General features: G+C 39.6%; 2 protein-coding genes across 2 annotated transcripts in view; one reads left to right on the top strand and one right to left on the bottom strand.

The window, feature by feature from the left end:
• The window catches only part of NRD1 (nardilysin (N-arginine dibasic convertase)), an 87,912-nt gene extending 72,073 nt beyond the window's left edge, over window positions 1-15,839 (top strand). The window contains exons 19-32 of the mRNA XM_008580559.1: window positions 1,254-1,373; window positions 2,126-2,177; window positions 3,124-3,274; window positions 5,427-5,554; window positions 7,387-7,549; window positions 9,903-9,934; window positions 10,189-10,327; window positions 12,405-12,452; window positions 12,739-12,791; window positions 13,140-13,223; window positions 13,796-13,886; window positions 14,290-14,406; window positions 15,060-15,149; window positions 15,290-15,839. Of these exons, the coding sequence (XP_008578781.1) occupies window positions 1,254-1,373; window positions 2,126-2,177; window positions 3,124-3,274; window positions 5,427-5,554; window positions 7,387-7,549; window positions 9,903-9,934; window positions 10,189-10,327; window positions 12,405-12,452; window positions 12,739-12,791; window positions 13,140-13,223; window positions 13,796-13,886; window positions 14,290-14,406; window positions 15,060-15,149; window positions 15,290-15,487 (1,466 nt within the window). The 3' untranslated portion in view covers window positions 15,488-15,839. The remainder of the gene's footprint in view (window positions 1-1,253; window positions 1,374-2,125; window positions 2,178-3,123; window positions 3,275-5,426; window positions 5,555-7,386; window positions 7,550-9,902; window positions 9,935-10,188; window positions 10,328-12,404; window positions 12,453-12,738; window positions 12,792-13,139; window positions 13,224-13,795; window positions 13,887-14,289; window positions 14,407-15,059; window positions 15,150-15,289) is intronic.
• Window positions 15,840-16,181: 342 nt separating this feature from the next.
• The window catches only part of OSBPL9 (oxysterol binding protein-like 9), a 175,778-nt gene continuing 164,393 nt past the window's right edge, over window positions 16,182-27,566 (bottom strand). The window contains exons 16-24 of the mRNA XM_008580444.1: window positions 25,097-25,268; window positions 23,769-23,853; window positions 22,933-23,043; window positions 22,617-22,680; window positions 22,368-22,508; window positions 18,915-18,993; window positions 17,986-18,077; window positions 17,130-17,265; window positions 16,182-16,895 (exon numbers count right to left, since the gene is read on the bottom strand). Of these exons, the coding sequence (XP_008578666.1) occupies window positions 16,821-16,895; window positions 17,130-17,265; window positions 17,986-18,077; window positions 18,915-18,993; window positions 22,368-22,508; window positions 22,617-22,680; window positions 22,933-23,043; window positions 23,769-23,853; window positions 25,097-25,268 (955 nt within the window). The 3' untranslated portion in view covers window positions 16,182-16,820. The remainder of the gene's footprint in view (window positions 16,896-17,129; window positions 17,266-17,985; window positions 18,078-18,914; window positions 18,994-22,367; window positions 22,509-22,616; window positions 22,681-22,932; window positions 23,044-23,768; window positions 23,854-25,096; window positions 25,269-27,566) is intronic.

Genomic DNA, 27,566 nt, shown 5'->3' with positions numbered 1-27,566 from the left:
TCTTTTTGAGGAGATGAGAATGTTTTGGAACTAGATAGAAGCAGTGGTTGCACAACATTGTGAGTGTTTCAATGCCCCTGAATTGTTAACTTTAAAATGATTAATTTTGGGCTGGCCCGGTGGCGCACTGGAGAGTGCGCTGCTTGGGAGCACGGCGGCGCTCCTGCCGAGGGTTCGGATCCCATGTGGAGACCGGTTCCCGCTCACTGGCTGAGCGCGGTGCGGGCGCAACACAGAGGGTTGCGATCCTGTTACCGGTCAGTAAAAAAAAGACAAAAAAAGGGAAAAAAAAAAAAAGATTAATTTTATGTTGTGTGACTCTCACCTTAATTAGGGAATAAGACAAAAAGCCTTAAAAAAAAAAAGTCTTGTGTATTTTGGACAATTCAATTCTACATCTTTAACTTTAAATTTCTTTTTTTTTTTTTTTTTTTTTTAAAGATGACCGGTAAGGGGATCTTAACCCTTGACTTGGTGTTGTCAGCACCACGCTCAGCCAGTGAGTGAACCGGCCATCCCTATATGGGATCCAAACCCGGGGCCTTGGTGTTAGCACCGCACTCTCCCGAGTGAGCCACCGGGCCGGCCCCAAACTTTAAATTTCTAAACAACCCAGTTTTAAAAACTAAATAATAGCAAAAAAATTTTTTAGTCTTAATTTTTTAAAAAATTAGCTGTTTCTCACCTACATGTTGATGAAACATTTTGAGAGGACAAATTTCACTTTGAGCAGAACTATTTTGTAATCTTTCAAATATCCGTAAGGTTGATAAAAGACATTCTCATTCAAGAATGGTTTCAGGGCTGGCCAGTTAGCTTAGATGGTTAGAAGCAACTAGACAGAAGCAGTGGTTGCACAACATTGTGAGAGTTATAACACCAAGGTCAAGGGTTCAGATCCCCGTGCTGGCCAGTCACCAAAACCCAAGAAGAGTGATTTCATTCACAAAGGGGTTTATATGACTATCCTGACCAAAGGTCCCTCTTACAGTTAAGATTGTCTTTGAGAAAGGGAGTGAAACAGAATGTGTGGAGATCAGAGTCAACTGTTAGGAAATTATAGATCTTAGTTTAGTTTAAGACCAAGATAGTTTTGTTTTCAGTATTGTTCTACTAATTTACTGTACTCCAGTATTTGAATTTGGCTTATTTTTGCCACAAAGAAAAGTTACGTACACTTTTGAGGTCAAGAACAAATTGCTGGGAATCCTGCTGAAATACCTGAATGAATTATTTCTCTTTTCTTTTCTTAGCCACGGACTTTACGTTAAAGGCTTTTGATTGCCCTGAAACAGAATACCCTGTTAAAATTGTGAACACTCCACAAGGTTGCCTGTGGTATAAGAAAGACAACAAATTCAAAATCCCCAAAGGTAAAATGTTGCCCTCCATAAAAGGAGTAAAATAAGTAAAACAGATTTTTCTCTACTTTGTAACAACCTTTTTTTCCTGTGTTTGTTGTCTGCCTTCTTTTCCCCTTCCCCTTCCATTTGAAGACTTTTTCTAGGCTTATTTATCGGATTTATACTGTGCTCCTGTGCTGTCACAGTAATCCTTATAGATCCTCCAATTTCCAGGAAATAAAAATTCAAGCCCAGGATGAAATTGTTTTCAGATATTTTTCCTTCAGTTAAATGAAAGCAGAGCCAGGTGTTTGGCTATCTTAAGGAGTTGGTGGTATTTGAATATTATTTTTAAAAAGAGATAGAGTAAGAGTAGATGAAGGAAATTATTCTGTATATATATATAAAAAAACTGCATTCTGTCCGTATAAAAAAAGTCTGTACATATAAAAAGTCTATACTTAGTACACAAACTATTTTTTCTTTTTTTGAGTATTTTTGATATATGGTTGATTGAATCTATGAATGTGGAACGCATGGATACTGAGGGCCAGCTGTATATCTGATTCCCATACATTAAAGTGTGCCTTATAAGACACTTTGTTTGGAATGGTAAATATTATTTTTTAAAGATCCTTAAGAATAAAAATGTAATGAGGATTTAAGGAGTAATATCTTATTTTAGAATTTAAAAAAAATTAGGGAAAAATAGCAGGTGTATAAAAAAATATTTGAGGCCTCTGGTCTTCTATATGTTTTATCTATGGTGTTTTTTCTTTCAGCATATATACGTTTCCATCTGATCTCACCTTTGATACAGAAGTCTGCAACAAAGTAAGCAATTGTCGTCTTTTCCGGAATAATTTTATTTTGTTGAAAATTATTTTGTTTGTTTTATTCTGAATCGTTCCATCATGTTCTTTATCCTTACTTGAGCTGTGTTGCTAATTTACATACATATTCTGTGCTCCAAACAAGTTATTTGTATCAATACTAAACATTAATATAGAACTGAGGCTGCTCCACGGCCAGCACCCATAAGTAAAACATGCTGATAGGCTAGTAATAGACTTACTGGATTGGGAAAGTTCCTTAGAGATCAGTTTGGGTTAGCTTCTAGTATATAATGAGGACTGATGGATCTGTTGATCCTGTATTTAAAAACTGCCAAGGAATGTGATTATACTTTATTCTTAGGAAGTTACTTATGTATTTATGTAGATAGCTACATTGTAGGAGGTCAGAGACCCTAAAATGTTCCTGAATCATAGGAGGTGCTCAGGAAATTTTAGTGCACTTCTTACTTTCATTTGCCACTTAACTATAAAATCCAACCTTAAATGACAAGCAGCACTAAAATTTACTTATATCCATTCTAAAAAATGCATTCTCCTCCTCCTTCCTTTCCCTGATATTTTAAATTCATCAGTAAGAAGCCTAAGCCTGGAGGGTAGCCAGAGTCTTTAGGCCAGTTGCCTCTGATGCCTATCTCATTTATTCTGTTGTGCAATATAAATATTATCATTTTCTATGTGTACATGACATGAAAAAGATTGGGAAGCACTGTTGAAGGTAGGAGTTCTATAATGCACCTATGAATCTGAGTCCTGAGTAAGCTATATCTGTTTACTTTTGAATTAAATTAGTATAGTTTTATATTCTGGAGTAGGAAATTAACACCCTTCTAAAAGAGAATTTTCTTACTGTAAATTGAAGCATATCTATTTCTTCATGGCTTTCTTGCCAATTAATAATGCTATATGCATTTTCTACTTCTCAGTGTGGTCCTCTTTGATATCTTTGTCAACATCCTTACTCATAACCTTGCGGAACCAGCTTATGAAGCAGATGTGGCACAACTGGAGTATAAACTGGTAGCTGGAGAACATGGTTTAATTATTCGAGTGAAAGGATTCAACCATAAACTACCTGTAAGTACAAGTACTCTGTTTTCCTCAGAGAGCTTTAAAATATTATATTTATGTTTTTTGCCCCGATAGCACCAAGCATAGAGGTTTGTGAATGGGGTGCTGTACGTGGAAATATTTATTAATGTGGTTTATCATGAGTTTTCTTGGCTATGATAGTTATTCTAACTTTGACTGACCATATATAAGAACAACATATATTTCATGAATTATTGGCAATACATACAGCACAGCTTGTGCTTTAGGATTGATTTCATTTCCCTTTGTGGTCAATTTCTCTGCAGCCAACACTGGCATTTAAGTCTGGTTTGAGCTAAATTTCTTACCATATAGCAATAACAAATTTAAAGGACCTGGCACATTGCCTGATATAGAATAGAACTCAAATGTTTGTGCCCTTTCTTCCTCTTCTTGCACTCTCTCCCATTGTTTCAATGTGTATGTCTTGTTTCTCTTCTAAGTTTATAAGCCTTTTAGAAACAGTGTCTATATCATATCAGTAATTTACCTCTTGGTAAGGAATGTGTTCTAGTGTCGCTTTGTCAAAAACTTCATAAGCAGAGAATAAAATAATATGGGATGATAGCTAAGGGAGTCAAATTTTTAAATACCAGGTAAAATAATATAATGTACCCCAAAACAAATTTTATATCTAGGTTTCTTGGGTAGAATATATATTATATTAAGGTTTGTGTAACTGGGTTCATACAAGAAAAATTCTAGAGGAAAGGTCCTGCCAGAAGTTAGTTAGACCTATTCTCGGAAGCGATAGCCTCCATGTTGGCAAAAACCCAAGAAAGGAATATAGCTCTTGCCTTCGTACCCACACTGCTCTCTGTCTACCCAGGGAACAAAGATTGGTCTTAAGAGGAGGCACCATGGGATATTCTGCTTTTGTCAGCCTCCAAAAGCCTAAATATAATGTAGCTTAAGATTCAAACAGATTAAAGCCTAATGTAGTGGTTTTCATTTGGAAAGTATGTTTGGGAATTAGCTGGAAAGCTTTTTAAAAATATAAACTGTAGAGAAGTGTTTGATGTTCTTCATTTTATGACGCTTACCTACCCTTAATATTAAAACCTAATATAGAACATATATATCTGTGTATACAAAACTGGAGACCGGCTGGCTGGTTGGCTCCGTTGGTTAGAGTGCAGTGTTATTAATACCAAGGTCAAGGGTTAGGATCCCCGTACCAGCCAGCCACCAAAAAAATAAAAATAAAAAGGAAAAGAAAACTATGGACCAATTTCACCTATAGAATATATAGATACAAACTTCCTAAAAATTTGAAAATTAAATCCAATATAGGAAAAAGAATAATTCACCATGACCAAGTACCAGGAATGCCAGGATTGTTCAGTATTAGGAAGTTGATAAACATAATTCATTATAACACAAGTCAAAAGAGAACCACTGTGAATATAATGATAAATGTCAAAAAATCATTTGATAAATTTGAGTTGGCATTCCTAATAAAAAGGAATGGAGGGAAATTACTTAAACACAATAAAAGCCTTAATTAAAAAACAGTAACGGCAATTGTTACATTAACTGATGAAAGGCTGAACATTAGAATCAGGAACAAGCCAAGAATAACCCACAACCACCTCTATTATTCAACATCATTTTGTAGGCTCTGACTACTACAATAAAATGAAAAAGTGAAATAAAATGAAAACTTTCTTGGAAAAAATTTTTTTGAAGATGATATGAGTGTATTCTTAGAAAAATTAAGACACTACTAAAATAATTTGGTGTGTTGTGGCTAGTCATAAGATCAGAATATCCAAAGCAATGGCTTTTTTCCCCCATAGTAGCAATGTCAACTTAGAAATGGATAGAAACAAATATTCCACTTACAGTATTGTGAAAAAAAATAAAATACCTGTTTATTCATTTGGAGGAAAAAGATGTATGAGAATATCCATGAAAATGATAAAAAATGAAGAATCATTGCTCCAAATTTGACAATTATTGAGGATTTTGGCCCCTGAAGGTTCTTTTGAGTCAGTAGTACTTTTCTTGTGTCTTCCACAGTGCCTACAACCATGATGGGCCCCTGGTAAAAACCAAAAAGAAACATTTTTCTCTCCAAAATTTAGTGGATTTACATGTTTCTCCACTTAAAGTACTTCTTTTGTTTTCCTTTTAGCTACTGTTTCAGCTCATTATTGACTACCTAACTGAGTTCAATTCCACACCAGCTGTCTTTACAATGATAACTGAGCAGTTGAAGAAGACCTACTTTAACATCCTCATCAAGCCTGAGACTCTGGCCAAGTGGGTATACATGAGATCAAATTATATTTGGAGGGCCTGAATAGGTGTGGTGGATGAGGCTATACTTTCAGTGCTAATTTTTAGATGTGTTTGAATTGTTGCTGTGGTTTAGGAAACCAGACCATAAGGTCAGCGTTAATAGGATTTCTAAGCCCAGCTTAAGTAGCTATCTGAATCGGACTGAAAGCAGCCTACTGTACTTGATTAGAAGGCTGAAAGTAAATAAGCGTGTTTTTTCCTGTCTTTATAAGTAAATAACACTTAAAAAAGTGCTGGCTTTGTTGTAGCCCAAAATTGTTTACTGCTGATTTTAGTATGTTGGGTGGTATGACGAGCAGTTCCATTAAATTGTTCAACATGTCACTTATCTGGCAACCTCAACTATGCAGAATTCAGCCAAAGTTCCAGAATAGATCAAAAAGGCAGATGAACAGTCTATATGCTAATGTGTAAACCTCTGCTAATAGGCACCCCTTTAGGCCTTCCATCAGAACCAGTACTTGCTTTAGTCCAGGGCTAATAGTAGCCCACAGAATACCTTTGTGTGAATCAGATAAAAGTACCCCTTTAGTGTACCCTCTATCAACAGGTGGAGCTTTTGTGAAAGGGAGAGAAAACTCCTCTCTGAGCATATACCCTTTTGTGTATGTGCTTGCAAACCCCTACTTCCTTGTTGGGTGTCTGTAATGATGAACAAACAGCACAACCTTATATAGAGGCCCTGCTTTTGACACAGTTAAAATGAGCCCATAAATTACCAGAATTAGAAAGCAGGGGAAGAAGGGGTTAAGAGTCAGCCATGTAGTAACTGATAATTTGATCACAAAAAGCTAACAACCAAATATAAGTTGGAAAGAGTTGTCTGCAATCGTTGATAGGATGATGAATAGCCCTGTGTATGTAGTAACTCCTGAATTGACCTCTGTATCCAATAACTCCTGAATACTGCTTTAATTTTATTTATAAAAATAGTATTTTATTAAATACTACTTTATTAAAATCTAATAACTCTAGAAATTTACTTTATTAAAGTGTGATAGAATGATAGTAATACAACCTCTATTTATTGAAGATTTATATGCTAGATTTAGTCTAAGAACTTTATGTACATTTATTCATTTAATCTTCACCAAAACTCTATTATTACTTTCCTTGTTTCATGAATGAAGAAATTGAGTCACAGATGTTAGGAAACTTGCCAAGTTCAAACAACTTATTGGGGGTGGTGTGGGAGTTGTGGAGATAAGGGGTGAAGTTAGTCTGATTTTGGACTAGAGCAATTACTTATACTGTATTGTCACTGCAATAATAGATACCCAGAATGGTGGCCTCCAGTATTTAATAAAATTTTATTAAGATTTTAAACCAAAATAGTAATAATTTTAAATTCGTGTATGACTGGGTAAACTTGACTCATCTGTCAACTTATGTGAAATATTTTACTCTGCAACTGAGACATATTATACTGGGGAATATCTATTTAAAAATATGTGTATGTAATTTTAAATGCTTTTTGGTGATTATAGTATTGCTTCCCCATCTTAAGTTGTGATAGAAATCATCTCTCTTTAGAAACACATCATTGATAGAAACTTGATCAAATATATATATATATATATATATTTGGTGATTATAGTATTGCTTCCCCATCTTAAGTTGTGATAGAAATCATCTCTCTTTAGAAGCACATCATTGATAGAAACTTGATCAAATATATATATATATATATATTTTTGATGGCTGGCTCATATGGGGATACGCATATATTTCCTTATTATTAAGATTAATTTCTTAAAACAAACCTTTGATTTTTTTTCCTGTCTTCTATACAGAGACGTGCGGCTTTTAATCCTGGAATATGCCCGTTGGTCTATGATTGACAAGTACCGGGCTTTGATGGATGGCCTTTCCCTTGAGTCTCTGCTGAACTTCATCAAAGAGTTCAAATCCCAGCTCTTTGTTGAGGGCCTGGTGCAAGGGAATGTCACAAGCACAGTAAGTGTGAGGTGCTCTGTTACTGCGGGCTAGGTCTGAATGTGGTTTTGGACTCTGTAATTGCATTAGTTTTTCTCTAAAGGGGAAGCTGTATAGTTTTGGCAGGCCAGCATTATCATATTCTGTTTAAGAGTTATCTGATCCCACTGATGCTACGTAACTTTTTTCTTATGAGGGATACTGCTGGTAATGGATCAGAACTTTGAGTGAAATGGGTTTGTCATTAATGAGCATACTTCAAAAGATTTGTGGAAAAATAGAATTAAAAGATAAATGAATCCGTGAACTTTTTGAAGTATGCTTATATATGCTATGCTGTTGGTAACATTTGTTGAAGATTGTATGTGGAAACCATAAGCAGTTTAATGTGGAGATTAAAATGGGATGAGGGGAGTGGTTGAGGGATGTATACATATATACATAATCAGAACATGTATGTTAAGCTTGTGTGTCAAGCTAAGGAGCTGGGGCTTTTATCCTGTAGCAAATGGAGAACCTTTGAAGGATTTAAGAGGATTTGTGTTTAAGAATATCGAGAGACACCAGTTATGAGACTGTTATAAATGTTGAAGTGAAGTATGATTCCACTTACATGAGGTATCTAAAGTAGTCAAATTCATAAAAACAGAAAGTAGAATGGTGGTTTTCAGGGGCTACAAAGGAGAGGGAAAGAAGGGAATTCTTGTTTTTACTGGGTATAGAATTTTGGTTTGCAAGATGAAAAAGTTCTGGTAATCTATTTAATGATAGTGTGAATATAGTTAACACTACTGAACTGTACATTTAAAAAATGGTTATGATAAACTTTATGTTACATTTTTTTTATGACACACAAAAAAGTTGAAGTGAGAAATAATGAAGCTTGAGGTTAAATCAAATAAATGAAAAAGAAGTGTTTAAGAAATAGTGAGGTAGAAGATGGCCCAAACTCACTGACTAATTGGATGGGGGATGAGGGGGAGGAGTCTAGGATGATGCCCAAATTTCTTACTTGAAAACAGTGGGTTGGTGGGAGAGCAGGAACAGTAGTAGGATTGAGAACATATGAGGAGTTTGTTCTGATACATATTGAGTCTGTGGGGTCTTATATCTAACTAAGGCCTTTTCCAGGCGAGAGTGCTTGTTTGGGACTCTCCCTAAACTCTTTGGCTATTGACTAAGTCATCTTCATTCATGGCCTCCCAGTTTCTCAGGACTGGCCCTTTGAAAGAATATATGTGTCATTCTTGAAATTGTGGCTGCTATTCTTCGCTTCCTCTTTGTCTTTATTCCTAACCCCCAAACTAGCCTTAGTTTGTGTCCTGCCCACAGAAAGAATTTTTTTTTTTCTTTTTTCTTTTTCGTGACCGGTAAGGGGATCGCAACCCTTGGTGTGGTGTCGCCCGCACCGCGCTCAGCCAGTGAGCGCACCGGCCATGACTATATGGGATCTGAACCCGCGGCGGGAGCGTCGCTGCGCTCCCAGTGCTGCACTCTCCCGAGTGCGCCATGGGGCCAGCCCTACACAGAAAGAATTTTTTTTTTTCTTTTTTCTTTTTCGTGACCGGTAAGGGGATCGCAACCCTTGGTGTGGTGTCGCCCGCACCGCGCTCAGCCAGTGAGCGCACCGGCCATGACTATATGGGATCTGAACCCGCGGCGGGAGCGTCGCTGCGCTCCCAGTGCTGCACTCTCCCGAGTGCGCCATGGGGCCAGCCCTACACAGAAAGAATTTTAAAAGTCTCAACCCACAGAGAGAAGAGTAAGTATAGCTGCCTATTTCTCTGAGCACAGTGGGGAGTACCAGGCAGGGGCTTTTGGTCTAGAGGACTTTGTAGCATGAATTGCCCCCAGTAGAAATCAGTTTAGAGATGAGCTCACCCCTCCATTTATCCCTCACTTTATAGATAAGAAAACAGAAGTGTTGAGAGGGGAAGAGGATATATTCACTTAGTGTTAAGTGTTATTCTATTGCTTACTCTATCCAAGCTCTGTCTGTGTCAATGGGCCTACATTTCTAAAACACAGTCACGGTTGTCATAGAGGTTACAGCCTAGTTAGGTAAACTGACCCTGAACAATAGTGGAGAAAGGGTTACAGTGTACAGGTAAAGAGTGCCAAGGGAGCCAGAAAGGAAGCTGTTCAGTTAAGAGCCATTTAGTATTCAACAAACAAAATCAGTAGTGAATCAGTGAATTATTAGACCAATCAATGAATAAATTGTCCAGCGTTCAGGTGACAGAATACATAGTATCTGCTTTCCTAATGCTATCCAGAGCTCCCCAAGGATTAGAACATTGATATTAGCTGGTTCTGGGTGAAATTAACGTCAAGAGTGCCTAATGTAGTTATTTTCTTCTCTTTTGCCTCCCAGGAATCTATGGATTTCCTAAAATACGTTGTTGAGTAAGTATTGGTTTAAGTTTTCTCTTTGCGGGTAATGTGTTCTTACCAGCAAGAGGACATTGAGCCACAACTCAGCTAATTGTTATTAAACCTACAATTGAAATACTGCTTGTGGTAGTAGATTTTCTTGAGCCTGGTATAAACAAAGGAATTCAGAAAGGACTATAGAAGGCCTGGCTGCTTCTTCATAGTTTTTGGGTGGGAGTAAGAGGATAAAAGCACTGCCTCAGAGACCCACGCTGATTCTTTCGCAGCAAGCTAAACTTCATGCCTCTGGAGCAGGAGATGCCTGTGCAGTTCCAGGTGGTAGAGCTGCCCAATGGCCACCACCTGTGCAAAGTGAGAGCTCTGAACAAGGGTGATGCCAACTCCGAAGTCACTGTGTACTACCAGGTCAGTTGGCCCTATTCATTGTACAGTAATCCTTTGGCTAAGTTCCTCTAGTGCACTGAAGCCTGATGGAAGGTCCAGAGTACCTAGGAATGAGAAACCCAATGACCTTCAAGGCCCTTTTGAAGATACTTGAGTAGTTTTATGCTTGGGGCCATTTGTCATCTTGAAGCAACTACATTTAAAAATTGTGTTCTTGTCAGTAAAATGGATCCATATACAGTCACAGCGAGGTCTTGCTTCATTAATCACCTAACCACTAGTCTAGAGGGACAGAGACTGAAGTGTAGGTGGAAATTCCTATGTGTTCCTCTGACAGAACTGCAAGCAGCAGGATGACATTTGTTAAAAGGATAGTTTTGAAAAAGAGGCACAGGTAAACATAGCCAAGCAATGACTATACACCAAACAGAATGACTACCAGAATCATGAAGGTTTCAAAGCACCTGAGAGAGGGGATTTATCACTTCTATTTTATGGGTGATAAATCCAAGGTTCAGAGCCCCTTACTTGCCTGAGGTCATAACCATCTGGGCCTCAAATTCATTGCTCTGTCCTCAGATTCTGTTTTCTTCCCACAACATTCTGGAGGGGTGAGGTGGAGCTTAAATAAGGAAGTGCTTTCCAGTAACTCAATTGGCCCATAGCCTGCTTTAGCCTGTGGTTAGTCCCACTCACTTTTAGGACTATGGGGATCTTCCCTAAATTTGTGCCTGCCCAGCCTGATCTCTGAATTCCCAAACTCTGGGGCTCCTATAGCTGTCATTATGGTCCTGGGTTCCCTGCATGAAGTCACTTCTTTCTCAGGCCTCGTGAAGACTTCACAACTGGGCTTGGGTGGCATGTCCTTCTTACTGTCATCTTTGTCCTTTTATTGTGTTTCTGGCCCTGGGCCTGAGTCCTGTCCTGACATTGTCCTGGTCTGGTTGTCAGAAACAAATTCACCTGCCTGATGTCATGACCATCTCTCTTTAGTGATGTTGAACCTTGTCCTAATCTTAATGAGTCCCTTGATTTCTGGAGCTTGGTTAGATTTTTGTCTTTCCCTTTAGACCCAACTTCTCTGTGGAGCCTGTTTCCCTGGCTATAGCATTCCAACCTGTACTCTTTTCTAGGTTCTACGAGGTTCTCTCTCTCTGACTGCTCCAAACCCAGATATAGAAACACTTCTCCAGTTTTAGGCAGGATTTCATATTGTAAGACTGTCTGTGGAGCTGCTTTCCATCAGTTACCTCTTAGAACTAGCTTCTAATACAACCTGCTTCATTTAAGAAACCATTTTCCTTCTCACATAGAGGATTTTGAACAGAAAATTGATACATGGTTTGACTGGTTTTGTTGCAGCTCTTTTAGAGGGAAACGGGAAATATCAGTGCTGACTAATCAGGACTTGCAGTTCACACAGGCTTTAGCTTCTTCCTCTGGTAAAGTGGGAAGAAAAATGAGTCTGTGTCAGAGAACCCTGCAAGAGCCTGCCTGACACTGGAATGCACTAGCACATCCTTGCTTATTGGTCTCCTGCCCTCTTTTATTCTGTTATTTTGTTTCCATGACAACCAGCATGTGGTCCCCAAGTGTGGTTTCTGCCTCTTAGGTATTTTTCTTATCACCTAAGTGTGGGTCCCTGTGTATAGCTGCGGATGGTCCTATTCATTTTCTCTCCACCTGAGGAATAGATCTGGATACCCTTCATGATCCCCAAACATTTCCTGCTCTCTTCCTTAGGGCTTTGAACTGCAATACTTGATTTTAGAATGTGTCCTCTGGATCCATTGGGTCCTCCAGGCAGGAGCTGACAGGTCAGGGATTATTGGACTCAACTCCCTGTCTACCTGTAATTCTTTGTTAATGCTGGGAATACAAATGATCAAACAGGATTCCTGTCCTCACAGACCTTGTCTAGTGGGAAGGGCAGATATCTAAACAAAGTTGTCGAAAGTATACTAGTAGAAGGTACAATTAACTCTCTTACGGGAAGAGAAGAGTGGGGATGATAAATGGTTGCCAAGAATAGCTGGATTATTAAAAAGCCCAGTAAGCCATTGCATATTTAGTTGGTTTGACCACTTTCTTCTTTCAGTCAGGTACCAGGAGTCTGAGAGAATATACTCTTATGGAGCTGCTTGTGGTAAGTGTTTAAAGGAGACTTGAGGTTTTCAGGAGCTCCTGATCCACTGTGAGGCTGAGCCTTTCTGCCTGGGGGCTAAGGACTTGGGGCGATCAGAGACCTATGATTGGAAGATAAGATGGTCATTTGGTGTTCTCACCCGGTATAAGCATGGGAGGTCTGGGCCATTTAGGGAGAAGGCAGTAAGGGAGGTTGGAATTTGGAAGTATGTTGAACACTTTGTGGGGAAGAAATGGAGGTTTCTCTGCTGGGGAGTTGGGCTGATGGGTAGTTCGTTGAATTACAGATGCATATGGAAGAGCCTTGTTTTGACTTCCTGCGAACCAAGCAGACCCTTGGGTAAGTCTGCTCACAAGGGCACTGTACTCAAAAGAGTGTCTGGGACTTACTTTACAGGCTGAGGTTTATCAGATATCCTGACCGAGCAGCCTCTCAGAGCTCTTTGGTCCTTCCATGCCATAGAATAACACCTACTTGTCAGAACTTCTGGAATTTGCATCTTGGACCATGATCAGGTTTTCAGTTTGGTCATATTTCAAAATAATTAAGAAAAAAAAACTAGTCCTCTTTTAGGACCTCCAGGGCTAGAAAGGATAGGCAAAAACCCTTCCCACTCATATCTAGTGCCTCTGAGGGGAGGACCCAGTTGACCACTTGAGCTCATTCAACTTTTCACTCTGGCTGTAGGTACCATGTCTACCCTACCTGTAGGAACACATCTGGGATTCTAGGATTCTCTGTCACCGTGGGGACTCAGGCAACCAAATACAAGTGAGTAAGGGAGAGAGTGGATGGGTCCAACTCATTATTCTGGGCACGGAGAATGAGGGCTACAGGTGCTTCCTTAAATCTCAGGAAACTCTGACCAAGCAGGGTTTGCTCCATTTAGTCACTGGGGGTGGAGGGTGTTACAGATGGCCTGGTCAAGGACTGATCAATGGTTCTACTGGTCCCACAGGACTTGACTCAAATTTTGTCATCACTGCACAGGGCTTGCCAATGTTCTTCTCTTCAGGCAGACCTGAGGACGAGAAGGCAAGGATGCCTGACTTGGCATTTGTGCTGGAACTGAAGTACAAGGCCTTAATGATTCTGAGCTTTGTAATGGTCAAGCATGTCTGTGACTGCTTCAGTATGAGGATACCAGGAAATTGGGCTGGAGGGTGGGGGGCAAGGCAGGGGAAGAGTTCTTTCCCATTCTCTTCCCTGTCTCAGCTTAGGGTAGAATTCTGAGAACTGGGAAATTATAGTAAGACTTTTTCTTGGAAATATGCCTTAGTTCTATAAATTCCCTCCCTTGCCTTCTGCCTGAGACCATGTCTCGGATGACTTTTTTGTTTCAGCTCTGAAGTTGTTGATAAGAAGATAGAAGAGTTTCTTTCTAGCTTTGAGGAGAAGATTGAGAATCTCACTGAAGATGCATTCAACACTCAGGTGACTGCGCTGGCCTGGTCTTTTGGCCCTTGGCCAACAAGCCCTCAAGACACCAGACTTAACAGTGCTATGTGCTGGCCAGTTTTCAAGCTTTAATAGCCCCACCATAATCTAATCATAATGTTCCCCTAGCTTCATCCCTCCCTGTCATCCTGGCAGGTCCATCACAAGCCAGTCTGGGCAGAGCCATGTATATTCTACACCAGACTTAACAGTGCTATGTGCTGGCCAGTTTTCAAGCTTTAATAGCCCCACCATAATATAATCATAATGTTCCCCTAGCTTCATCCCTCCCTGTCATCCTGGCAGGTCCATCACAAGCCAGTCTGGGCAGGGCCATGTATATTCTGGGGGGAACTGATGTGATGCCACACCTAAGTGTCTCTCTTTTTGGTTGCAAAAGGTCACAGCTCTGATTAAGCTGAAGGAGTGTGAGGATACCCACCTTGGGGAAGAGGTGGATAGGAACTGGAATGAAGTGGTAACACAACAGTATCTCTTTGACCGCCTTGCCCATGAGGTAAGTGGTTTTCAGAGCAAGACAGCCCTGAGGGTTCATTATTCCACGGGAGTCACAGGTCCAAGCAAACTAGTATTGTATGGAAGATAAACCTGGAACACTCATCCTGGCTTGTTACATACTTGTTCATTTCTTGACTCAATTAATCAAATATTGAGTTTTCCGACTTGCCTCTCTAGCACGTTATATGGCCATGTGAGTAGAGTACTAAACCTTACCCACCACCACCAATTTCAATCGGAGTGGCTCTATTTTTGTGTTAATATATATTGAAGTTCACCACTGATTTTTTTGGAGAAAAAAAGGATTCTGCTATTTAAATTGAGAGTTCCTGTTTTAATAGTTGCTGTATTTTCTTAAGTCAGAGTATTCAGTTACCATGTAACTGAGAGGTGACACTAAGGAGACTTAATTTTCTGGCAGTGTATGGTATGCAGCTGTAATTATAGCATCTGCTATCCCATCTTGCTTATCTACCAGTGTAGATCATTGCTATGAAACATGAAGGTGTGTTACAGAGGTTCATCACTATCCTCTGGAAGGTTAGGGGCAAGCTAAGTCTGGAAAGAATAAAATGAAGTGCTCATTATGTCTAAAATGAGCTGCCTTTTCTCTTTAACATGTTTTTTTTGTATCTTCTCTTCCCCTGTAAGATTGAAGCACTGAAATCATTCTCAAAATCAGACCTGGTCAACTGGTTCAAGGCACATAGAGGACCAAGAAGTAAAATGCTCAGTGTTCATGTGAGTATGGTTAACTGTAGCTCCATCCTGCCCAGGGTTGTCATTCACTGAGTGTGGGTTGTTCTCAGAGAGATTCTAAACAGGTACTTGCCCAAATCTGGTCGATATATTTCTCACCTTGAGTCTTCGGCCTCTTTCAGGTTGTTGGTTATGGGAAATATGAGCTGGAAGAGGATGGTACCCCTTCTGCTGAGGATTCAAATTCTTCTTGTGAAGTGATGCAGCTAACCTACCTACCAACCTCTCCTCTGCTGGTAGAATGTACCATCCCCATTACTGATATCAGGGCTTTCTCATCAACACTCAGCCTTCTCCCCTACCATAAGATAGTCAAATAAACTGCAGTCTTACTGGCCTGAAGCAGTGTGTATTTAAAAATGTGTTTGAATTTTACAGAGTTACACTACTACTGCCTTAGGGCTTTCATGAATTTTTGCACTGGCATCATAGAATTTGATTTACTTTTTATTCCTCCTCTATTGAGACTAACCAACCCAGGGTTACTGTAGCAGCTTGTAGCACCAGTTTGGGAAGTCCTGGCCTGTGTTCTCTCAGGATGTAAATTCACGTTTTGAGAGGCCCTATGTAACCAATGTGTTATTAGTACCTAAATGCTAGGTACTAACACGTGTTTTTGGTTTTTTAATGTATTTTTAAATAAAGATAGTTCTGTATTTCCCTTCAGAATGAGCCATTTGCTGCTGTGGCATTCTTTCTATTATATTTTCTTTCAGTGTGGGGTTAGGATCTAAAAATATACTCTTCCCAACCCTCTAAGGCAATAAAATATTTTGGGTAAACTTTTTGTTGGTACCCCTACATGTGCTATATGAATTTAGTGAAGACTACAGGGAATAGCACGTTGAGGCCTAAAGATAGAACACAGAGTATAAGGGAGGGTGAAGAAAAGGATGGAGCCTCCATTATTTTAAGAGTCCTTGTGAAAAGCTAGTTCCTGTATTCAAGGCTGCCAAATAATTGGCTTCCAAGTTTAACCATAAAGATAATAAAAGAGGCACACATTAAAAAAAATAAAGGTTGTTAAAAATTACTTTATGGAGCCTTAAGAAGCACTGAGTATAATTAAACTGTAATCCAGAGTTAGATACAATTTAATAACAGTTCGAATCCAAAATAAAAGGTATTTGAGGTGAGACCATGAAATTTCCTAATGCTTTATTTTAATACATTGCAATAATTTTCTAAAACAATTCTGAGAATGAATATTTACAATAGATGCAGTACTTCTGAAAAATCTGGCATCAGGTATATTTATAGGTGTTTGTGTGTGCGTGTATATTTATAGAACCAAAGATTATATGAACTAGGAAACAGGTTGGATATCTTAACAGCAGTACTAGAGTGCAGAGTTTGAGACTTGGATTTACAAATGCTTTTCAAAGCATAGGATTTGTTTGGAAAAAGAGCAGATATCTTGTTTTCAAAACCTGAAGTTTTTCTCAGAACTGAAGTCAAAATTGTAACTGCTACAAGCAGAAAAAAGGGAAGCTTTTCCTGCTTTAATTGTTCATATGCTTCAGAAAGTCCAGTATCCCTGAGATAGGAACCACTGCAATAAGAAAGGAGTGAACAGGTTCTCCTGAAGGAAGACTGTTGCTTTAATTATGCCTACTGTCCTGGTCATCAGGTGTAAACTTTTCATTTCCCAACCTAATGCTTGGCAGCACCAAGACGTTTCAGTAATGGTTCATCATAAACCCAACATTCTCCATCTTCATGAAACAACTGTAAAAGAAAGGGGGAGAATTTAGTTACACATTTGTTTTCTACTTTTTTATTATGTCACGTCTTCTCCCCTCATTAAACTGAAATGAGTTTCAGGTAGGGACTGGGGATCCCTTGTTCAAAAACAGTGTTTGGCACTTCACTTCTTCATCATTCATTGAAATGCATGAATAAATGAATGCTCGGGGTACAGGGGGGGAAGAGAAGGTAGGAGGCTGGGGCAAAACAGCTTACCCTTGTCTCCCATTGAATTTCCTTCTCCTTCCTTTCTCGGGCTTCTGCTCTTTGTCTTTCTTCAAGTCTGTGTTTTGCTTCAGTTGCTGCATCAATGTCTTTGACTTTTAAGTTAAAAGTGACATCCTTCCAAAGGCTAAAGAAAAGAGATCAAGAGGAGTTGGCAGTCTTGAGAATGAAAGCCTAGAGCTACCTCTGAATACAGCATATAGTGTAAGTCAAATGCCTTTAAGTGCTACAATTCACAGACAATCTCCATAAGCTGGCACCAGGGCACTGGAGTAGGAAACAGAGAAAGGGGCCCAGAAGACTCTACTGCTAGTTGTCAAAGAAGGGACATGGAATAAGGATAAGAATAGAAAAAACACTGGGACCTGAGACCTGGGATTCTCCTGCCTCTTCCTTTAACTTGCTATACAACTTAAGGGGTGTCAGTTTACCTCTCAAGGGCTTTAGTGCCCTTTGTCATAAACTGAAATTAAAAGGTTAGATGAGAGGAGCTGAGAAGTTCCATTTCAGAAAAACTCCTTGGATTTAACAATGCCATCTTGGAGAAAACCATCTGAATAGAGAGAACAAGGGTCAAGAGGTTAATTACAGGGGCTTGAGGGGTTAAGACATGGCTTCCTCTGAAGGCCATTATTCCCATTTCAGAAATGGAGGCCAAGAGAGGTTCACTAACTTAGCCATGCTCGCAAAACTAGTAAGTGGTAGTGCTGACATATGAATCTATGCATTCAAACTTAGTCTGTACTGTTATACTCTGCTATTCTGTCTCCAAAATCCAGCCCTGTGCATATGCGTAGGTAACAGTGTAAGCACTGCAGCAACAGTTCTAGTTATGATATATGCTTACCAGCGGGATTCATACTCATTCTGATCTTCCAACTTCCTCACTTTCTTCTTGATTATAGGCAACTTTTTGGTATCTACAAAGACTGTATTTTCCTAGAAAACAAAAGAGGTAAATGGATGTTTTATTGCTCCAACTGTTATAGGAGGAAAAGTCAACTCTTCCCATAAGACTTTAACATAGCTAATAAAATCCCATGTATGTTAATGATGTAGATAATGAGTTTCACATGCAGTCTTAAGCCTAAAATATAGTGTGTCTTAAGTGTGAAGGCTCAATTCAATGCATGTTTTCAATGTGGCTGTGTGCTACATGCTAGGAATATAATCTCTTGGGGAGCTAGACCCATAAGCAACTAATTCCAATGTTAAGCACACTGTCTACAGTGCTTTCTACATTTCCGAAATTCTCTAAGTCCAAAATCCAGTTCACTGGCTCCTGTTAACTTCATACCACCTTTCCTCCTAGCTTAATGAGAATACTTGGTGAGTGGTACTATAGAGTACAAGTTCCTTGAAGGCAAGGACTATCTTACTCATTTATGTAGCTCTGCCTGGTGCCAGGCAGTCAATACATTTTATTATACAAAATCTCAAAACAAAAAATCTTAAAACAATGTGTATATAAACACACACAAACAAATCAGCTTAGAACTTCATTTTATAAACATACCACATTATTAGGTGCTTACTATGTGCCACGCATTGTTTTATGTGTATTACTCTCAAGTGTTTTGACAGCAGGAAAGTAAAAATCATTCTGTTACCCACACTGCTGGGAAGGAGGAGAGGGAAGGAAGGACAGGCTTGCCCTGAAGAGATGACATCAGAGCAGGCTTCGGTGGTTAAAGTTCCAGATGGAAGAAGCCAGAAGAAGGAATAGGCTACAATTCAATATAGCCTGAGAACAAATGGCGAAATACAGGTTCTTACCCCTGTTGCATATTTTGCATACATTACTCCATTCCATTCCCCTTCAATTGAGCAAAAAGACTTTTTGTCATTTGGAGAACTAAACAGAAAAGAAAACATTTGTGTTAGTCTCAAGCTGAAAATTATTCTACCAAAGAATCTGGTCAGCTTGGCCTATGTACACAGAGTAGAAAATAGAGCAACTGTGAAGTCACTGGCGAAAGCAGCTTAACAGAACTGGATTTCCCAGAGCCAACTGTAAGAAGAGGGCCCTGAACAAAATGCTAAGGAACTCCAGAGATCCCATGAACAGTGGATACGAGATAGGTAAAACAGCACTGTACTGGGGCCATAACAGACTTCAGAAATTCCCTGACCTCAAGCTGTTCACAGTCTGGCAGAGACATATCACCACTGAGATTTTAGGTGGTAAGTGCTGTGGTAACCTTACACAGGTACTGGGGGTCAAGAGCAGGTGAGAGGGTCAGGGAAGGCTTCGCTTAAGGATATAATGCTGGAGACCAGGCTTTCATCCTCAGGTTGAAAGGGACCTCTGGGTCAAATGGTCTGACTTCTTTTCCTGAGCAAGGATCCCTTCCTCAAGAGCCCTGACAGGCCTCTACTTGGACACTACAGTGGTATGTCTGACAGGTATGGAATTTGGGAAGATACGCATCACAACAAAGGCCAGATTAGGAAGGGCAAAGCATGAACAGAAGACTAAAATTAGAGGTCAGAAAGAAAAATTAACAGTGTGGAGGGATGAAAGCTTCTACCACTGGCTGGAAACTTAAATGTCCTCAAGATTGGGTTAAGCCTAGGGAACAATATGAAAGAAAAATGGTAGGATCCTACTTAGAAAGTCATGCACTGGGGCCGGCCCGTGGCTTACTCGGGAGAGTGCGGTGCTGATAACACCAAGGCCCCGGGTTCGGATCCCATATAGGGATGGCCGGTTAGCTCACTGGCTGAGCGTGGTGCTGACAACTCCAAGTTAAGGGTTAAGATCCCCTTACCGGTCATCTTTTTAAAAAAAAAAAAGAAAGTCATGCACTGGGGCCGGCCCGTGGCTTACTCGGGAGAGTGCGGTGCTGATAACACCAAGGCCCCGGGTTCGGATCCCATATAGGGATGGCCGGTTAGCTCACTGGCTGAGCGTGGTGCTGACAACTCCAAGTTAAGGGTTAAGATCCCCTTACCGGTCATCTTTTTAAAAAAAAAAAAGAAAGTCATGCACTGGGGCCGGCCCGTGGCTTACTCGGGAGAGTGCGGTGCTGATAACACCAAGGCCCCGGGTTCGGATCCCATATAGGGATGGCCGGTTAGCTCACTGGCTGAGCGTGGTGCTGACAACTCCAAGTTAAGGGTTAAGATCCCCTTACCGGTCATCTTTTTAAAAAAAAAAAAGAAAGTCATGCACTGGGGCCGGCCCGTGGCTTACTCGGGAGAGTGCGGTGCTGATAACACCAAGGCCCCGGGTTCGGATCCCATATAGGGATGGCCGGTTAGCTCACTGGCTGAGCGTGGTGCTGACAACACCAAGTCAAGGGTTAAGATCCCCTTACCGGTCATCTTTTTAAAAAAAAAAAAAAGAAAGTCATGCACTGGTTCTCAAAGTGAGGTCTGGAGACGCCTGGGGTTCCCAAGGCCCTGTTAGTGAGGTAGTCCATAAGCGCAAAACTATTTTCATTATATTAAGACATTCTTTGCCTTTTTCAATTTTCTTAAAAGTGTACAGTGTTTTCCAGAGGCTGTGTGGAACGTGGCAATAGACTGAATGCAAGAAGCAGGTAGGAGAAATTTACAAATGTACAATGCCACTCTTTTCATAAAGTTTTTAAAGAAAAGTTTTAGAAAAGTTAATTCTTTCATTAAAAACATTATTGTTGCCATTTATAAGTGAATTAAAATATTTTAAAGTTTCCTCAGTTTTTAATTTCCAATATGAAAAACACAGATATAAGCCACATAAACAAAAGCTCTTTGGGGTTCTTAATAATTTTTAAATGTAAAGGGGTCCACAGACCAAAAAGTTTGAGAACTACTCAGCTAGTGTAATCCTTTGTCTGATGCTCAGTCCCCAAAGACTCCACCAAGTGGGAGTGGGGAGAAAAAAATAAACCTACCAAGAGGACTTTCTGCACAACTTTGAGGGCAGTCTTTCTACTATACACATGCTCCTTGACTTATGTTGGGGTTATCTCCCAATAAACCCATCATAAATAGAAAATGTTATAATTTGAGAATGCATTTAATACTCATAACCAACGGAACATCATAGCTTAGTCTACTTAAACGTGCCTCGCCTACCTTAAACATGCTCAGAACACTTACATTAGCCTACAGTTGGTCAAAATCATCTAACACAAAGCCTATTTTATACCAAAGTGTTGAATATCTCATTTACTTTATTCAATACCATACTGAAAATGAAAAACAGAATGGTTGTAAGGGTAATTGAAGTATGGTTTCTACTGAATGTGTATTGCTTTTGCGCCATCATCAAGTCAAATAAGTCCAAAAATCCTCAGTTGAATCAGAAAATTCTGCTGAGCTAGCAGTTCCTGTTGGTATTGGCTACTTCTAAGAGAAGCTCTGAGATGCACGCCCACCCATGTCTTTGTTCTAAACATCCTATCTCCACCATCTGCCTGCCTGTTTTGGGGGGGGGGGGGGGGCTAGCCACATTATACTGGTGACTTCTGCTTTCTAAGCCTTGCCTATATTTTCTGACTACAATAATTTTTTGCATTTATACTGATCCTTACTAAACTTCATCTTGAGTTCATGCTGCCATCCTGCTCAAGATTTTCTTGGATGCTGCTTCTGTCATCCAAATCAAATTATCTCCCTGGAAAACTGGTTAACCAGTCGTGTGTCTTCTGTCTGGGACACTTCCCAATAAGGCCTTGGCACAATCACTGCAGACTCCTCTTCTAGGCAGTCTCTGCACCCACCCTGCTGACTGTAGTTACTCAGCACAGCTGTCTTCATCTGACCCAAGAGTGTCAAATGGAACCAAGCCAAATGCCTGCAAGATGTGATGATTGCTGTCTTTCCCCTAGCAAAGACATGAAAAAAGAGGGGCTGTGACGATTTGGAGACACTTCAATGAGGGTCACGAAGTTCACTGTAAGGACTAGCTCATGGTCCAATCTGATAAGAATGAGTTAAGAATCCATGATCTGAGTTAGCTAGGCAACCTAAGAAGACCCCTTTTAGTTCCCCATTGCAAGTCAGATTCCTACAAAGGAGGTCCCATCAATGAACTCTGATTGTTCTGAACCTAGGTTTTAGGTCTCCTTCTGAAATGGGATTTTAGAGAGATGTGACACATAAGATGTGAAACAAGTTTACAAAAGATAGAACCTTTAAAATGGCCAATTCCTAACATAGAAGTTTTAGTTAAAGAAAAAAGGAAAAGTATTTCAGAGAATAAGAAGAGCACTGAGGCAGAAAAACAAAAATACCTACAAAATCTCAGCAGTAATTCTGTGCTTCTTGCCCCCATAGAAAGGTTTTGTGTGGAAGACGATATTTGCACTATAGCCGGTTTTGGAACAATTAATATTGCATTCTCCTCCTAATTCCACCCAGGGCACTGTGAGGATAGATCTGCAAAATCAAAAGTTTTCAGGTAAGGCTGACAGGAGAGGAAGGGCATGGCTTAAGTAGCAGCAGAGTCTGCTACTGATCAGAGGAAATGGACACAGCTCTACTTGCCTTCCATAACCATTTGGGAATGTGAGAATGTAATGTTCGTCATAGTCTAGACACGAGACACAGCCTGTGGAAAGAAGGGATAGAATCTCTGATGAGTAGTGTCAACTGGCCATACGGCTTCGTTGTCTGATTGATGGATACTCCATTCAATCCACTCCTGCTCTCACCCCCAGTACACACATTTACATGCAAACAATGACACCCAGTCTGGCTTTCTAGAAGCCATTTTTTCTTACTTGACAAGTGTTCAACACATATTAGAATGATATAAAATTCTCCTATTAACTCTTAGTCCACTCAGTGCCAACAGACTTACCCTGCCCTATGTTGTGCACCCCAATTGACATCCCAAGGAATTTTGATTTGGTCCAGATATGAGCATTGAATTGTATCTTCTTGTTAAAACACTCAGCATAAAAGGCTGAAACTGAATAGAAATTGTTTTCAGTTAGTACACTATATAGCTACAGCCACCTCTCCAAACTCACTTAACCTGGGGAAAAAACTAGCTCCATAGGGATATCCTTAACCCCTCAAAGAACAGTCTCAAATTAGGCCAGGAGGTGCCCACCTGCCTTTTATACCCTTTTCCCCAATGCAAGCATCCATTCAGAGCCATGTGGGCAGGAGCTTCCCTGAAACATGAGGCTGTGGCCAATTAGGAGAGGCTTAAGATCAAAAGGGCTACTGTTCTGGTCAGCAAGTATGCCCATGCTCCAGCCCCAATCCAGATCCATCCAGTATTTCATCTTAATACTGCACTGAACAAACAATATTTTGAAGATATGTATTTTATCCACTATGTCAGGAATATACTGTGCAAAAACCATTATCATTTATACAGATATCTCAGAGTTGCTGAGGTCTGTTTTGCAGATAATTATGTGTAAGATGACTTTAGAAGCATTAAAAGTTGGTTTGCCACATTGCTTATTTTTACACGTATTTAATCACTGAAGTAAAAGAGTCTTTGGAACTTATACAAGGAGCAGATATGAGAAAACAATCAAATGAGTTTCCACTTCAGGTAACAGGGAAGATAAGCTATCTATACAACTGACAGTAAAGTGACCTCAGCTATGGAGCTTTTAATGACCTTCTTTAGACATAATAGTTTGAGTGTGGATGTTGCAGAGGAGCTCTGTAACTTACTGGGTGGATGATGGGAAACCTGCTCAGCCACAAATGTTACACTGTTTTTGGAAACCCAGGGAACTGGTCCTTCTGAAACTAACTCCTGCAAGCAAATATAACATCATTTTCTTTTGATGTGCAACACAAATGACATTGCAGAAAACCTGAAACTAGAGTCTGCTCCCTCCTCTACACACACCAAGCACTCTATACATATTTCTATTATGGCACTTGATTACACCATTGTAATTATCAGTTTCTGTCAGTCTTCCTGACTGGACTAAGACATCCTTGAAGGCAAGGTCATATGCTTGACTCAGGGTCAGGCCTGGCACACAGCAGGCACTATGTCTGCCAAATGAATAAGAATAGACACACTGCATCTGTCTTTGGTGAGGACTACATGTAATGTGTCACTTCGAAAGGGAAAGATATGGAGAGTCATGTTTACTGAAAGATTATTATGTGCCAGGTGCTGTGGGCTAGGGGCCTGTTTTTTCCTACTCCTAGAGGCCTCTTAACATGTATTTGAGTCTTCCTTGGCTGGATGTCATCTTCAAACCAACCTCTAAATATGAGAGCCCTGAGACTCAGTTCTGGGTTACCTACTCATCTCTAGCTATGCTATCTTCCTAGATAATTTCATTCAATCCTAGGGCTTTAAAAAAATGTCATCTAAATATAATAAAATCTCTGAAAGCCCCATCTGCATCTCAGATCTCTCCCCTGAACTCCACACACTTAAATTCCAACTCCCTACTTGATAGCTCGACTAGCATGTTTAACAGTCCCCTCCTACTCTATTACAGCTCTTGATTTTTCCCCTCCCCAACTCCAATCTTTTCCTTGTCAGTAAACGACGCCAGAAACTGCTGAAGTCCGCATGCAAGGATTCACCTCTGATTGTCTCCTTTCCCTCACCTCCTCAATCCATGTATCAGATCTACCTCTGAATTACAGTTTGAATCAACCATGTCTCTTCTGGATAAATACTAAAGCCTCCTCAATGGTCTGCTTGCTTCTATTTGCCCCTTTTCAATTAATTTTTCACAAAATCATTATAACAATCTTTTCAAAACAAAAATGAGACCTTGGCAAGCCATAAAACTATCAGCATGGCTTACAAGAGCCTGCATGATCTGATTTCTAAATATCCATTCTCATCTCATGCCACTCTTTCCCCCTTCTCACAATATTCAAAATATGCTGAAATATTCAACAATGCCCTATGGATGGTGAGTACCTTCTTATCACTGCTTTCATCATTATTATCTGCCCCTAACTAAAATGAAATCTTGAATCAGCATATTACTTAAGATAATTAAAAGTGTCCATGCAGAACTCACTGTGTTCTCTTCAGTATCGTTTGGTAATGTCCAGTGACACTGAAAGATCTCGCCCAAAATGGGATTGTATGGCTTTTTGGCAACCGATCCTTTCCTTCCTGCATGAAAGGCTGAGAGGTACCATTTCACAACCTGAACCATTCGATCCCTGGGATCCTTCTGGTCACTAATACTGCAAGGGAGAAAGACAATGTTTAATGCCCTGCTTTTTGGCAGGACAGAAGCTGATGCAGCATCCCCCAACATGGTCTACTGTGAGCCAGGCTGAAAGGACCAAGGACCCAGGACCAGGAGTTACCTCAGAGTTTCTTTTTAAAATTGAAGTAGAGTCATGCATTGCTTAATATAGGGATATGTTCTGAGAAATTGTTATTAGGTGATTTCATCGCTGTGCAAACATCAGTGTACTTACACAAACCTAGACGGTATAGCCTACTACACATCTCCAGCTCCATTATAATTTTATGAGACCACTATTGTATATGCAGTCTGTCATTGACCAAAATGTTGTTTTACAGTGCATGACTGTATAATATATGTAATTAAATACACTGATCTTAAGAGTTTGGTTTGAGGAATTTGACAAATGTATATATCCATTTAATTAATTACCACCCAATCAAGACACAGAACATTTCTATTATTCCAGAAAGGTTCCCCATTCCCCTTTGCAAGAAATCACCACCTGTTACCCAGAGGCAAACACTGCCTCTGGTCTCTAGTAGCACAGATTAGTTTTGCCTGTTCCAGAACTTAATATAAATGTCTTGTTTAAATGCCAAATAGTTGGAGATTTTCTGTATCTGTGTTATCAGTTTCTAACTTAATTATTTCACGGTCAGAGGATATAATCTGTATGATTCCAATTATTTTAAATTTATAAAGACTTCCCAGTATGTGATTTATCTTGATGAACATTCCATGTGCACCTGAAAAAACTGTGTTATACAATTGTTGGGTAGTGTTTTAGAAAGGTCAATTGAGTCGAGTTGACTGATAATGCTATTTGGATCTTCTACAGCCTTACTGATTTTCTTGGGGAAAAGGGGGTGAGGGGCTAATTGTTCAATTAGTTCCTGAGAGAGGAATTTGGGAACTTGTTTATTTCTCCCTTTAGTCAATTTTTGCTGCATGTATTTTGAAGCTGTGTTATTAGATACATACGCACGTAGGAGTATTATTTATTCTTTTTTTTTTTTCTCCTTTTTGTCTTTTTTTGTGACCGGTAACGGGATCGCAACCCTCGGTGTCACGCCCGCACCGTGCTCAACCAGTGAGCGGACCAGTCTCTATATGGGATCCGAACCCTCGGCGGGAGCGCTGCTGCACTCCCAAGCGCCGCACTCTACCGAGTGCGCCACCGGGCCGGCCCAGGAGTATTATTTATTCTTGATAAATTGATGCTTTTATCTTTGCAAAATGTTCCTATTTGTCTCTGGTAATATTTGTCTTAAAAGTCACCTTTGATACTAATACAGCTACATCAGCTTTGATATACTTAGTGTTTTGCATAGTCTATCACTGTCCATACTTTAACCAGTGTCTTTATATTTAAGGTCTCTGTCTAGCAAACAGCATACAGATACATCTTGCTTTTTTATCTGGTCTGATAACTGCTGTTCTCTTAAATGGAGTGTCTATGCTATTTACATTTAGTGTAGTTATTGATATAGTTGGGTGTTACTCTACCTTCTTGGTATTTGTTTTCTACATGTCCTCTTTGTTCCATGTTCCATTATTTCTCCATTCCTCCTTTTTTGGAATAATTGAGTATTTTTAGTGTTCCATTTTATCTTATCTATTGGCTTTTTAGTTGTATTTTTGTACAAAATACTTTTATATTTTTTTTAAGTGGCTCCTCTAAGGGACCTCTCATACATAAACACTACCCTTAAATCTCAAACATATATCTAACGAACAACTGGTACTTTCCATTTTTACTCATACGTGTCACTAATAAATGCTTACATTTAATTTGTTAAATTATCTATTAATTTAAATACTGCCATATTTATTTGAATATTATATTATTTTGTCCTTTGAGAATTGGTTAAATGATTTTCTTAAATCTTCATCAAGAAGAAAATACTGTATACATATATATCAATGTCAGCCAATGTACCCACCCAACTGGGAAACCTCAGTGATTTGTAACTGGCCTCAGTAAACCATAGTCTAAGACCAATGAATGCAGAGAAGATGGATTAGAACATTTTCCATTGCAAAGAAAATTTTCCTGCTACCAGTGAAAAGCAATGTGAACTTACCTCCTTTTAAATCAATCCCATCTTTACATCACTTCTATCCCTTGTACATATACATATATCTAGTATAGCAATCTTTATTTTTAAAATTTATGAATCGGTCTATAATCTGGACACAGATTGTAAACACTTTGCCAAGCACTTTGTTTTGAGTTGGAGAAAGAAAAAGTCAAAGTGCTTGGCAAACAACAGGTGCTTTAAAAAAA

This window comes from Galeopterus variegatus, unplaced genomic scaffold (genome assembly GCF_000696425.1).
Source record: "Galeopterus variegatus unplaced genomic scaffold, G_variegatus-3.0.2 Scaffold6, whole genome shotgun sequence".
NCBI lineage: Eukaryota > Metazoa > Chordata > Mammalia > Dermoptera > Cynocephalidae > Galeopterus > Galeopterus variegatus.
Note: the sequence above shows the minus strand (reverse complement) of the source record. Positions and strands in the feature narration are given on the sequence as shown.